The sequence below is a fragment of the Panulirus ornatus genome, chromosome 5, assembly GCF_036320965.1.
Source record: "Panulirus ornatus isolate Po-2019 chromosome 5, ASM3632096v1, whole genome shotgun sequence".
Lineage (NCBI taxonomy): Eukaryota > Metazoa > Arthropoda > Malacostraca > Decapoda > Palinuridae > Panulirus > Panulirus ornatus.
This window is the reverse complement of record NC_092228.1, coordinates 7,744,164-7,759,228: the sequence shown is the minus strand read 5'-3', so window position 1 is coordinate 7,759,228 and position 15,065 is coordinate 7,744,164. Positions and strand designations below refer to the sequence as shown.

The 15,065-nt window shown below is 41.8% G+C and overlaps 1 protein-coding gene across 1 annotated transcript; it reads right to left on the bottom strand.

Annotated features, from left to right (window-relative positions):
* Positions 1-2,441: 2,441 nt before the first annotated feature.
* Positions 2,442-13,484, bottom strand: LOC139747929 (organic cation transporter protein-like). The gene is made up of 13 exons (XM_071660417.1): positions 13,332-13,484; positions 11,901-12,004; positions 10,977-11,112; positions 10,579-10,690; positions 10,272-10,375; positions 9,598-9,752; positions 8,482-8,650; positions 7,557-7,704; positions 6,862-6,950; positions 5,803-6,062; positions 4,744-4,928; positions 4,069-4,220; positions 2,442-3,322 (listed from the first exon to the last, which is right to left on the bottom strand). The coding sequence occupies exons 2-13, from the start codon at positions 11,983-11,985 to the stop codon at positions 3,184-3,186; spliced, it is 1,734 nt and encodes a 577-aa protein (XP_071516518.1). The 5' UTR covers positions 11,986-12,004; positions 13,332-13,484; the 3' UTR covers positions 2,442-3,183.
* Positions 13,485-15,065: the final 1,581 nt, after the last annotated feature.

The window sequence follows — 15,065 nt, the reverse complement described above, 5'->3', positions numbered from 1 at the left end:
TGTTCTCTCCTATTGTGATTTAAGTTAGCTGAGATGGCACGGGCAACTGAGGCCCCAAATCAAGGCCATCCCATTAACATTATATATATATATATATATATATATATATATATATATATATATATATATATATATATATATATATATATATATATTTATATATATATACGCTAGCCTGAGCCAGGTACCCATTTTATCAGTCAGCCCCTCAGGGTGGATGAACAGCTGGGTTGACTGTGGACCGACTTCCGCAACCAGGATTCGAGTATCGTTGATATTCTTGTGGAACTCGAGGAAAATCGTTCAGTCTTCGCTATAGTGGCATCTACAACTCTAAAAGTCCAGCTGTGATGTAGAGGAGACAGCAAGAATGAGTAAGCTGTCCGAGGTCGCAGACGGGTTTCTCTTGCGTTGTATGGACAGATGGAACTTGGCGCGTATACTTGTGAAAACACAGGACAGTGCAGAGCCATCGTGAAATGGTCATGATATTCACCATGCAGGCAACAACAACCCTGGATGTGGATGGTACTGGTGCCGGTGTAAAAAAAAAAAAAAGAAAAAAGCTCTTTGTAGACGAAAGTGGCATCTGGAACTGTAATGATTTACTTCAGGCTGAGAGTAACGGAAGTGTATTTCAGGAGGAAGCTAGCGAGGCTTATTACTTCAGTTGGGAACTAACAGTTTCCTTCAGGTGGACACTGACAAAGTTTACCTCAGCCTGAAACTAACAAAGGAGCGACGGTGCAGTCATTCGTAACAGTACGTAACGAAATAGAATGAAAATGATTCTGACATTTTACAAGCAATAATGAAAATAAAGATAATTCTTGACATTGTACAAGCATTAATGCTTATAATGTCAGACATATATGAAATAATGTATCAGTGCAAAAGGGAAAATGGAATTTCACAATGTACGAGTAACTACGATATTATAAGCACTTTTTTGGGGGGTTATCAGTGTCTCTGGTGAGTGAATACTAGATAAGGACCCAGAAAGCTGACTACAGAAACGTCCAGAGACCCCAAATTATATACCAGACCCCTCCCCTACAGATCCGCCTCTCTGTCGCTTAATGCTGACATTGCATCTTTGTTGCGTTCTACCCGCTTCATGTATAGCCTCATTATTTAGGTTAATGTTTTATAAGACCTCATTTATATTTCATATAAGAAATGTTTCCAAAAAACATATGTAGGCCGCTACCTGTTACTGTAAGTGTGTGTGTGTGTGTGGTTATGTGTATGTTATATGTAGGCCTCTACCTGTTACTGTAAGTGTGTGTGTGTGTGTGGTTATGTGTATGTTATATTCAGCGGTGAGTGACATATGTTGACACAGGTGTTGGCCACCACACCTGCGGATGTAGTGGCTCGACATGTACTCATAGACCACCTACATTCTTTAACATATTTATTACTTTTGATTTATATATATATATATATATATATATATATATATATATATATATATATATATATATATATATATATATATATATATATATATATTTATATATATTATCCCTGGGGATAGGGGAGAAAGAATACTTCCCACGTATTCCCTGCGTGTTGTAGAAGGCGACTAAAAGGGGAGGGAGCGGGGGGCTGGAAATCCTCCCCTCTTGTTTTTTTTTTTTTGTTTTTCTTTTTAATTTTCCAAAAGAAGGAACAGAGAAGGGGGCCAGGTGAGGATATTCCCTCAGAGGTCCAGTCCTCTGTTCTTAACGCTACCTTGCTAATGCGGGAAATGGCGAATAGTTTGAAAGAAAAGAAAAAGATATATATATATATATATATATATATATATATATATATATATATATATATATATATATATATATATATATCTTTCATACTATTCGCCATTTCTCGCGTTAGCGAGGTAGCGTTAAGAACAGAGGACTGGGCCTTTAAGGGAATATCCTCACGTGGCCTCCTTCTCTGTTCCTTCTTTTGGAGAATTATACACTAACTGTAGTATCCGGTGTTGCGCGAAAAAAAATAAAGGGGTGATGTTTAGAAAAGCAGGTATTGTATTTGTTTTAGATAGTGCCTGGTAAAGTGCTGTAAAAACTTCGGGTTTTCAACGGGCAGTGATACTGCTCTTCCCTATACGTATGAAATAACCTAAGGTAGGTGTGTCGTTTTGCTGGCCATCGGTAAGATAGACACTAAATAACGTGTTCTCAAGCACTCATATCTGGGTATTAATGTATCTCTGCTGTTATTGTTGGAATCCCGTTCACATCTCTAAATGCTTTATTTATTATGTACAAATGGGATGTCATTTGTAATGGGCAACTATAATGTTTTCAAGATCTAGGGCGATATATTTTTCCTCAACATTGTGTACCACATTATCACAACTCATTTGATGGAAATATCTCAATGTATCATTTTCGTTTGAATTTCATAAGGGAAAAACATTCGCGAAAATCTGTACTTTTCTTTATTTAAAAAATTAGCGTATATCATTCTGTGATGAAATCATGTGTGTGTGTGTTAACCCATGAATGTGATACATTAGTCATCTGACCACACTCCTAAGTCCAGCGGATCAGGACACTGAGAACCAAGAATACAAAGGAAAACAAAGGAATTCAAACAATAGACCACTAGGTCCTCCTTTCGAGGCTGTTTTGCAATAGTGGAAGATATCAGAGTGGTAAAAGTAGAAAGGCATACAGACAATTTACAGGAAAACCTGCCAACTAAAAGGGGTGACTGCAAACTGCTAGAGTGACAGAGTTTGGATTCATCAACACTTTCGTGTACCTTACATAATGTACGGTTTAATAATGAGGGAATAGACATTACAAAGAAAACTGTATACATCAGCTCAATATAGATGTGTGTTGATTGTAAGATGTGCCTTGAGGGCAGTAGGGTCGTCTGTCCGCAGGAGGAGAATGGTGTGAAAGGGACTCTTAAGATCCACAGCTTCTCAGTTTCGTGCTTCTCTCTGATGGCAAAGTGGGTTACAAAGTCCTCCAGCCTAAGATGAGATCAACGGGGTGGTCGATTTGGAGACCTTAAATGCATCCACCTTGCAGATGCATCAGTTTCGACCTGCAGTGGAATGAGATCCATGTAAAGCACTCAGGGATTCCCCGCCTTTCTTATATTCGTCGACAGGAGCTCTTCCCCCTCTCAAGGGTTACAGGAGGTGACCTCAGGTTACGGGCCAGAAGCGTGTGACCTTGGGCAGGGCGGGTGGGCGAGGCAGATGTGAAGGTGCTGGCCGCTGCTTGGGCCATCCCGGCACCGGCACACCCGCCATCGGCCAGGCTCTCCAGTCAGCAGGCGCAACACATTCCTGTGTGGACGATGCGTCATTAGGAATGAGTAATGAATGCCGAATGTGATGAGATTTACAGCACACACTTACATCAAGTATGCTTAATGATGAAATTTACAGCACACACTTACAGCAAGTATGCCTAATAAGGATGCAGTGAGTGATTAAAAAATAACCTCAGTTACATAATATATTTTTATATTTACGGCTAGTAATCGTCCAGTCAGCTTTTGTTTTGCTGTCATCACACAGTATGATGCTTTTTGTAATCAGTTGTTCAGTTGCAGTGAAAATGTAATAATTGGTTTAGTCAGTAACAAGCAGTGTTTGTCTAACGTCCACTGAGTTGGCTGTCGGGAGGGTTTAAACTCTCACACTTGAATAGGGATCCCGCTTTAACAGTTACACTTCTCAAAGGTACATCGAGATCCTTTTGTGGTGATTTGACTATTTTGGTATTCGAAAGTCAATTTACAACAGACTATTTCTTTTAAAGGTCATTTGTGGGTTACCGTTATTGATCCCAACATAAAGACGTCCCATATCTGTTTACCAAATGTCATTCAGTTTTTGTGTGTGGTAGTATTATATAAGGCCAACTTAAGTAGGAATCGGAAACTAATTCTTCCTACAGATAAAGAAAATACCAGATCATGTCGTGCTAAGATGACCCCAGAACACATTACCGTTCAAGAAATTGATGATGCACAGCTGTCATTTATGTTACTCAGCTCCAAGATAACATATTTACTGAATATTCTCACCTACTGCGTTCCAACAAGGCTCTGTCCTCCAATTGGGTGATAGTGTCTGGCAGCGCGGCGCCTAAGGTCTCCGGCAGCGCCAGTGTAGCCAGACCTGCCACCACCGACGCCGCTCCGAACACAACTGACGGCGCCCATGAGTGCCTCGCCCCCTGATACCAACCGATACTATCGATTAGTAATGTTACCAGATAAGAGTGTTCAGTTTTTCCTAAAGGTTTTAAGTGTTGTCCCTTTGATAGAGCAGCGGCTCTGTTAGATATATGTTCACGATGATGAAGGAAGCAACAGCTCGACGGGGGGTGGGGGGGCTGTTGTAATATGCAATCAGTACAAAGGAAGCGACTTCAAAATTTATGGTCTACATTACTTAAAACAACATCCTAAACCGTGAGTTACGTGGCTATAAGGAAAGAAAATAAGATAATCTTAATTGCACTTATAAGAAGTGCATTTACGTTGACTAGGAATAATTGAAAACGCCAAAAGGACCCCGTGTTAAAGAGGCATCAGGTCCCGACTACTCGAGTGATGAGGGAATTCTGTATGAGGAATCATCTAGTACTGACTGAAGAAGGAGCTGTGATGAAGAACTGTACAGAGCAATGAAGGTACTCTCACCGAGTGGAAAGGGATCATGGTTGAGCATTTTGAAGATACTGAGAGAATATTCACCAGGTATTCTGTGATGAAAGGAGAGGCCATGGAGCCGAGGCGTGACATCATGAAGGCGATGCTGGTGCCTCGGATCCTCACTTCGGTCGGGAAGAGCTCTGAGGAGTAGAGGGCCAGGACCTGGAAGGCTGAGGTGATGGTCATCTTACCCAGCATAGCCAGCGTCACCACCACCCACAAGCACCCTGGGGGATCAAGCTTGCTTTCAGCTGCCGTTGCAAAACCATAATTCAACACCGCGCAACTTTAGTCGCTGAGCGCTCAGTCAGTCACTTGGATGTGTTTTCCTATGGTGTTGGCAACACTTTCCAAATCTGATATTTGGCAAATTCTCGTACACTGCTGATTCGGTCCAATAGCGAGTTACTCTGGTTTTATCTTTGGTGACAGACAGTTCCTCCTCAAGTAATTAGATACAATGATGAGATGCAGCAAATGTTTGGATTTGCGACAATTGTTATTGTCACGCAGGTAAACCATTTATCGCGTTGTTTAGAGTGGAAATATTTTGTCAAGAAAATCCGAACATGCGGGTATGATGGCCAAGTGAGCCTCGGTAAACACCTTTCTGGGAACGTTAGCTGGATATGTCCTTGCAATATAAACCAAGGAAATATATCTTAACATATAAACCAGCTGAATCGTGTGTTCATGTATCAACTGTGGATTAGGTGAACTTGATTCCTACACTATGTTAGTGGCAGTCACGACTCTCGTTCATCTTACTGATCGTCAAAGAGGTTAACAGGCAGTTTGCAGGTAGTTAGCAGATTAGGTAGGTGCACCTTTCAGCAGTTTCTTGGCTAATAGTGTCGGAGGAAACAAGATTTTAGAGTATCACCTACTGCTTGGTTGTTGGTGATGGATACTGTTAAGTCAACGTTTTCTATATTACGGGGTATTAGTTCCAGGTTTGGTAGGCTTACTAGTTCTGCATATGGATGCTAATAACATATTGGCTGTTAGTCGATGGTAGGCACCTCATGCACAGATGATTTATAAAGCTGTTAGTGGCAGTCATGCGTGTTCTATCGTGCGTCGGGACGACGCCTTACTGACCTCGAGGTATGAAGGGAAGGAAGAGAAGCACAACACCGCTGAAGAAGAAGAAGAATATGGTTGGGGCCTTCCTGCCGCAGCGGACCACCACAGGCACCATGAGAGTGTACGCCGGTACCTCTACCAGGCCCATCAGCACCATGTACACGAAGGGATCTTTGCTGAGGTGGTCGCCGCTGAGGGAGACGCCGTAGTACACCATACCTACTACCAAGTAGTTGACCAGCATCCCCACAGTTATGACGCGGAGCCGAGGCGACCTAGAACGAACCCTCCTCCTTCAGTGTAATATATATATATATATATATATATATATATATATATATATATATATATATATATATATATATATATATGTATACACACACACACACACGCGAGGTGTTTGTGAATCAACCTACTTTTCACATATGCATTATTCTAAACAAGAATAACTCATGCATACTTTAAGAAATAAATTACTAGAAAGAGAAATGGCTGAATTGGCTTGAATCACTTTTACGTCCATCATGAACCGTCGTCAGAACGTCAGAACTGAAGGTGACCCTGGCATGCCCTCCCACTGCTCAACGCTCAAAGTCTTCGTCACACAGTTGTGGTCAGCGCATTGCCGTAACAAAAGTAAAGTCTGTTATAGCCTCGCTCTGGGAACTTCTGGCAGTGTTGCTGGCTACATTAACTGGCTTTACGTTGAAGAAAACGTCGAATTGATTGTTACTTAATTTGAATAGGTGGCTGTCATCGCTCGTTTGATCGGCTCTCAGAGTCATCATTTAGCCTGGATTGTCTAAGGTCAGTATGTCAAGATAATCCACATCTGGTTGATGTTAGTGCGTCAGGCTTTGCACAAAAGCCGAGATGGTGTTATTTAGGTGTAGTCAAAGATTGTGGTGGGAGTGACCATCGTAGTGTTGAGCAGCTACTCCCGTAAAGCTGCGTTCGGGACGCCCTTCTAACTGAAACATTCCCTTATCGGCTTACCTGGTCAAAACTAACCTCTCTCTGCATCCCACCTGAATGATATGAGCCCACTGCAACAGTGTGCTCTCTGCTTCTCACCTGAACAGTATGAAGGCACTGCAGCAGTATTCTTTAAGGAGCGACTGACCGACGCAAGCGTCGCCTCTGCCAGCTGTACCCGTTCGTACCTGTAGCGTAGTAAAGAGAAGAAAGACTTGACACGCCCGCCACGGGGGTTAGTGATATACACGATAAGTATTCTTTATAATTTATATTCGATTTTTTTTTTTCTCAGTGATATGTCATCTGTTGTTTATAGATAGCTAGAAAAGAGAGAGATGGGGGAAAAATCATACGTATGCTTATGTCGTTAAAATTAACTTACCTGCTGTAAGTTACCGCTTTGTGACTACGAACTTTCCTTATTGGCCCGAGTCTTAGAATTTTTACCATTCACATTACCACAAAATAGAAAAAAATAATGCGGTAAACGGAATATGTTCATCATCCTACACCTTACGCACCGCAGTCACCGAATCGAATCCTCTCTCGCAACCTGCCTCTTCTCCTCGAACTTTCCCCTATATTATCAGATATTTCATCTCCCTTTCGTTCTACGTCACTGTCTATCTTCGAGAATGAGCTTTTATATCCAGAGGTGATATGTATAGTATTGTAGAATATAGCTCAGAGAACATTATATTCGATATTAGTCCTCATAATGATGCGGTGCCATGACAGTAATTGGAGACAATAGGATCAAACCTGTTTTAATTCAAAGATTGCAGACGAACCTCATTCTGGCTCTCCCTGATGATCTGGTTGATGCGGTGTGGAGGCTGGAGGTCCACTTTGTTCCAGCGTGCGGCCCTCTGCAGCACGGTGAGGGCGTGGGTGTGGTAGCCTCGCACCACAAGCCATCTGGGAGACTCGTCCAGCAACCTGGCACAAAATGCATTTTATACTTATCAGTATTATGCCTGAATGATTGAGACAATACTTGAAAAGAAATAATCGATAAATGCAAGGATTCTAGATGTAATTTCAGTTTCGTGTAGTTTCTGCGAGGTTATTTCATCGGTTATATACTTTTTATATTTTCATAGTACGTGTTATTCATTACTTGTGTTTTTTTTACATGTTCAAAAGTTCAATTTTCATGTATTGTAAGATTCACAGTGTTTTGTATTATCTGACCATGCAGTGGCAGCACCAGATGAACTGAGATTTATGGCATTTTTATTCATAGTCTTCTCGGGTGAAAGAAAAAAAACTATGTAGACCTGACTCTTGGAAGTGTCAAGAATGTTTTAGGTAGGGGGAATACGAAAGAAGGAAGCGAGCTCCACAGCTTCGCTGCTTAAGGAAAGAAGTGGGCAACATAATAGTCAATCCTCGTGTGGCTGATCCCCACACATAATCTAGAGGAAGCAGCAGCCAGGCGCTTATTACTGGTCTTATCCTTAGTGGAAAGGACGTGCAAATAGCCCACGAGAGCAGGTGTCGAAATGATACACGGCAGCAACGTCACAAAAATGCCAAACTTTGTTATGACTGCTAGCCTATGTTTTATACCATAAAATCTATGAAGAGACATCGGATCTTCTAACCAGTCGTTGTGAAACTATAATGCAAACGAGCAGTGGAAGCTCATGAACTAGAACCTATTGACTTGTAGAGATAACAAAAGAAATGGAATGGTATTAAGATGAAACTCACAGGAGGGTTGGGAGGAAGAAAATGCAGAGGAGGGAGACGGCCAGCTGAAGCCACCGCCAGTCTCGTATCAGATAGGCTGCGCCGCCCCACGCCATGGTGCCCAGCGCCCACGGCAGGAAGAGCACGATGCCCAGCACGGACCTCACCCGCGGAGACGACACTTCCATTGCTGTGAGGGGTTGTCAAATACTGTCGTAGCAATAACTTGTACGTTGTTGAGCTCCTCAGTAACCCTGGTTATTGACATTAATACATTACAGAGTTGGTAACACTGGTGTTTAGATAGGTATGGTTATTAATAATGGCGTTCTAACGGGATTAGGTACTGGTGTTACAGCAGGGTTTGGTAACACTAAATCAGAAGAAATTGCCGATGGGCAGACTATACTAACAACTATGACGGAGAGTTGGTCTCACCATGTGTCCAATTATCAGCAATTGATATTTCTTTGATGTTAACAGATATGTATATATATATATATATATATATATATATATATATATATATATATATATATATATATATATATATATATATATATATATATATATATATATATGCAGGTTCGAATTTGAGCAACTCATTTACTTTTGAATTCTAAAGTTGGGGATGAGAAATGGTCGTTTTCTTTAAAGATGGCCGTGACAGAAAACTAAAATGACAGAGGCATAACGAAATCAATTTCATGAAATGACAGAGGCATAACGAAATCACTTTCAAGAGAACCTTGTAGATCCCATAACACTTGTCGCTAGATGATGACGCTGATATGAACTTTACTTTTGGTGAATGTTAAGATTAAGTGTATGACTTTATTACTGGAGAGAGAAATCTAAGATTTTAAAGTAATGTGGATGCTCAGTAGGCGTTACGTCACACTTAGCAAATTAACAACTGGACCTGATCTAGGTTAAGACTTACGTTCTTTAGTTGGACACATTAAAACCAAAAAAAAATGTATAACCCTTAGTTTCAGGAAATGCAAGTCAGATTTTAAAACTAAGTGCATAAAACCTAACTTAGCAGGTTTAAGGATTAATACTTTGAAGGACATCATTCTTATCAGTTGAGATAGCTACATAGAAATCTTATCGGAAAATTGCTTAGAATCATACCTAGAATGTAGCCGGTCTTCATGATGGTGGCGTGCATGGTGCCCAACAGAAAACGGGAGATGAGCAGGGTGGAGAGGGTTGGCAGCCAGCAGGAGCCAACCGCGATGACGAAGTACACAAGCGACCCTATGGTGATTGTCGGCCGCCTCCCGTACCTGGTGTGTGGGGACATGAAATGCTTATCTGATGCAGTGGAGGCCAAGGTGTCTTCTACCTGGTACACTACCAGGCTAGCGTCTACACTTAATGCTGTGTAGGCTATAGTCTACACCTGGCACAGTGGGGGTTATAGTCTGTACATTGGAGTCAGTAATCTAAACCTGGTGCAGTAGGGGCTATTGTCTGTACGTGGTACAGTGGGGGGTTATAGTCTGTACATTGAATAGTGGGAGCTGCATTCTCTACGTGGTTGAGTTCAAGGTACTTTTGACTGAAGTGGCATCACCGAATAAATCAAATAGATGTTGATAATTGATGTTTGTTTTTTTGCTAGGTGCTAAGGCAACAAAACGGGTAAAGGGCCAGAAATGTCTTAAAGACTTGGTTACTGCAGAGTCTGTAGCACAGGGAGCCTGGCTCAAGGGCGAGCATGAGCTGCCTTTGTTAAAAGGATGGGTAGTGCCAGAGGGCAGGGCTCCAACGCTGCAAGGTTAGGGAGAGAAGCGTTGACTCACTTGTCTGCCAGGAGGCCATTGAGCGGAGAGCCGACCAGGACCCCGAACATATAGATACTAGTGTAGGTAGCTCGCAGGTACTCCCTCCCGCACACCAGCCGGTACTGGACAGGTATACATTTACGATAGTCAGAAATTACCCTCCAAGTACAGTCATTCAAGCAATATAGACATTCATATATATAGTCATTGTAACTAAATTCATGAGACCCCCCTCCGAGCTGTAGGAATTTTAAAGTTTCATCGTTCTCTGCCTCACTGGCTCGCCATTCGTTACTGTTCATGAGGCCGACCCTACAAGACTTGCCTCGGAGGTGACGGTGGACGTGAAGATGGAGTCGTCGAAGGACCAGTGCTTGCAGGCTCGCTTGATGGTCTCGCCTGTCATGATGTTCTTTTCCAGGTAATCACACGACCCTCTGCAAGTGGTGGGGGCTCTGTTAATGCTCCATCTCTCTCTCTCTCTCTCTCTCTCTCTCTCTCTCTCTCTCTCTCTCTCTCTCTCTCTCTCTCTCTCTCTCTCTCTCTCTCTCTCTCAAAATGTCTGCATACGACAGAAAAATAAGAAAGGCAGACTCATCTCACCAGAGAGAGAGAGAGAGAGAGAGAGAGAGAGAGAGAGAGAGAGAGAGAGAGCAATATTGGTAAGTGGAGTGATTACAGTCATTATAGGGAACACTAGGAGTGGTGGACGAAGGTACTGACTGTTTGGAGAGGTGAGTGTTGAGGAAGGTGAGGGTGGTGTTGGGATCGTGCTCGTGGGCGGATGGCAGGCACTCGAACTCCTGGTTGGGCGTCAGGAAGGCCCCTGCCAGTGTGTGGTACGCTGGGAGCGACACGCCTGCAACAAGATAGTCCTTACGGTCGTTAATTTGCCCATTACATTGCTAGATGTTTATACACATACTGCTGACGGTAGATATATATAGACATCCTTTTAGTGGTAGATGTTCATAGAGCTCCAGTTGATGGAAGATATACATTCAGATCCTAGAAGTTGCAGATGTTTGTACAGATCTATAAATCCTATCAGTGTCACAGTGTAGAAGTCCAAGCACTGACAGATGTTTATAGGGATCTTGATGGTGATCGGTGTTTACAGATGTTGAGTAAAACTGTATGGGGCAGTTATGGTAAAGATCTCTTGTTAACATTGTAGCTTTGGTGGACACATGAGGAGGGCCTTTGAAGTGGATGATGTTTCCGGAGGTACTAACAGTGGTGGATGTTTACAGAGGCACTAAATTTGGACGATGTTTACAGAAGTATTAACAGTGGCAAACACTTAGAGAGGTACTAGCTTGTAGATCTTTACGGAGGTACTAATAGTAGCAGATGTTTGCAGAGGTACTAACAGTGACAAATGTTTACAGAGCTACCAACTGTTGCAGATGTTTACAGAGATACCAACGACAGAAGATATTTACGAAGTACTAGAATTGGTAGATATTTACAGGGGTATTGATAGAAACATATGTTTACGGAAGCACAAAGGGTGGTAGATGTTTACAGAGTTATCAACACTGACAGATGTTCACAGAAGTACTGAATATGGCATATTTTTACAAAGGTATTAACAGTGGTAGGAAGCAGAACAATTGAGGTAGTTCCAAATCGGGTATAACTCACAGTAGGAGAGAGCCAGGTAATGTATGATGTTCCACCTGCCTGTGCCCAGCTGGCTCAGTAGACCATCTAGCTTGCTTCCCATCATGCCTTCAATTCCTCATCACCTGCGACAAAGACACACCACTTACACCGTGACGTCTTTCTGGCAGTATTGGTCAAACTCTTCATAGTATATCTGTCACTAGTTTAGGCTCATAGTTATTCGTATGACTTAGCTGGTTATTTTTATGATATGTCGGTTAGGTTTTTAGCAATGATCCCCTAATTAACTGGTAGATAAGGTTGATATTATCTTGTTTTATCATTATATACATTTTTGATGAAATAGTATTTTACACATCCGAATGATGATGTAGGAATATATATATATATATATATATATATATATATATATATATATATATATATATATATATATATCTTTCATACTATTCGCCATTTCCCGCGTTAGCGAGGTAGCGATATATATATATATATATATATATATATATATATATATATATTTTTTTTTTTTTTTTTTTTTTTTTTTTTTTTTTTATACTTTGTCGCTGTCTCCCGCGTTTGTCCCAGAAACCCTTATTTAGGAGCCCCTGCAGTTCAAAGGCTACGTTACCTCCAGTAATAGGAAGATGATGGACTCCTCTGAAGTGAGTTCTTTATAGAGACTATTCCCTTTCGTCAACAGACTTACAATGATAAAGCATTGCTGAATGTGACTTTTATTCGTAATATAACCACAAGCAGACCGTTAACACACACACACACACACACACACACACACACACACACACACACACACACACATTATATATATATATATACATATATATATATATATATATATATATATATATATATAGAGAGAGAGAGAGAGAGAGAGAGAGAGAGAGAGAGAGAGAGAGAGAGAGAGAGAGAGAGAGAGGAGGAGGAGGAGGAGGTTTCCCACCCCAAACTTAAATGTTTTGTAGAGCTTAGGGGTAGATTTTGTTAGGTAATGCCATTAATTATTTTATATCTATAATTTTCATACTCGCATTCACTAGTATGTTTTGTTTTAAAGTTAAGATGTAACATTTTTCTCCTTTAACGGTATGGTTGAGACGTGATTTGTGTGTAGACGTGTTGCCTTGGCGCTCGGCTTATTCTTACACGTCCGACCCCACTCACCCCCGTGCACAGACGCTCATGATCACCTCACATATCCACCTGACAACCCTCACTTCATTCTGGCTCTTACACAGTACTGGTATATTGCTTGCTTAGCTCATCCAACCAGCTGTATCATTTTCTAACCTATGGTAATCGTCCCTCTTCTCTTACCTCTATGTAAGACACCGTTATGCCAGTAAGTTATTTTGAAACTTTTGCTCATAAAACAGAAATCTAACAATAAATAAATGTTTATTTGTGTATTATGGAAAGAATGCTCACCAGCTGCCCGGGTCTTGGAGTCTCTCAGTGGTCCGCAGTATTGCCAACCGTCTTGAGCGCCACAAACGTTTGTCAACCCTCTCAACACCAACCACTGCCTCTGGCAGCTCACCTCTCTCCGCTCGCTGGCAGACTGACGGACGTCATCTTGATTCAGCTTTTTACACCCACCGGTGGAGCTGCCAAGCGGCCGCAGATGATACTATAGGTTATACCGATTGTTAGTTCTTGCTTTAGAATCTATGCCTGATCATGAAATCTAGAAATCATGTGGCATTTGGGATAAGTCTTTGATGGATTTCAGCACTTGTCATGTGAACCCCCAGCGTCCTTTACATGGAAACTTTTTCGGGTGGCTTATGACCCAGGTTGGACCGGTAGCATTTCATATACCCGTCCTTTTGTTGCCATGCCGGTTATATCGGTACCGTTTTCGAATCTGCCCTGTTTTTGCTTTGGTTAGACATTGATTGCCTTTTGGCAGAAAATTTTCATGAGTATCCAGCATACACTAGTGACACACAAGGTTTTTTTTTTTATATATATTCAGGAAAGGTTTTTCATGATTAGATGTGAGGCTTTTCCAACACCCGTGGTTTTGTCTGTCACCATTTACCTCATCATTAAAACTTCTTATTATCTTAACTGTGGGGGGAAAAACGTACATGTCAGGCTGCGTTCATGTCTCCTCACAGCACATGGGCGTGGTCAGGAGTGGCTCTGTCCTATCCCCAGCCCAACAATCAGTGAATCACCGAGATGTATGCGTGTGTTGTGATCATGTGGCTTCCTAATGCTCCACTGAACACCACTGCCGACTCCCGGCATAACCAAAACTAATCAAGTGTTTGTTTTAAGAAAGGTTTAAATTTTTACGGTATTTACCAGACACTCGGACTTTGGGAGAGATTGGGCATTAACCGTGTTGAGATTATGCATGAACAACGCGTACTTCTCTCACTGCCTTTGTTGTTTAGGTAGTGAGAATGTGTTAAAGTTGACAGAGACAGACGCAGATGCGTATTCAGTTCTAGGAGGCTGGTTCATCAGTGTGGATATATGTGTGGAAGGGCAGGCGAGCGCAGTAGTTGCTCGGGGAATTAATGTGTCGCCAGGCCGGGCGGCCGGGGGCTGTTGTCAGGGTAGGCTAGCCACGCACGCCCCTCCCTCATGTTCAGGGTTCCCGGCAGGGTTTGATGGCATCCTAGCCAAGGTCTCTCCCTGTCGTATCGATACCATCTCAAGGAACGACAAGAAAGCTACCTCCCAGAATTCATAATTACATTGGAGTATGTGTTAATGTCGCCACTACTTTTTATCACTTCGTAGAAAATAATTGGAAAAGCTGTATTTCACAATATGAGTTAGGACATGTTAAATCTCATTTTAGTTTTAACATTTTTACTTACGGTGAAGCTCTACGGTGTTTAACGTGCTTTCATGTTTGTACAGAAATATCATTTGTCATCGTTAACACCTTTCAATATATGGCCATAATGTACCTTCATTCATCTCATTTTAAATGTTAAATATATGACACTATCAAAGGGTGAAACTTCACGTAAATTAAGTGAAAATTGAAATGTATGTAATGGTTAGTGGTGTTGGCCGCCAGACGAGCCAAGTGACTATCTGATGAGTTGGTGTCCGCCAAGCGTCCTTGATACCCTTAAAGATGAGGGACCAGGTTAGGCCAAGGCCTGGCGAGTCAACGTTTAGACTCCTTAAATTCTT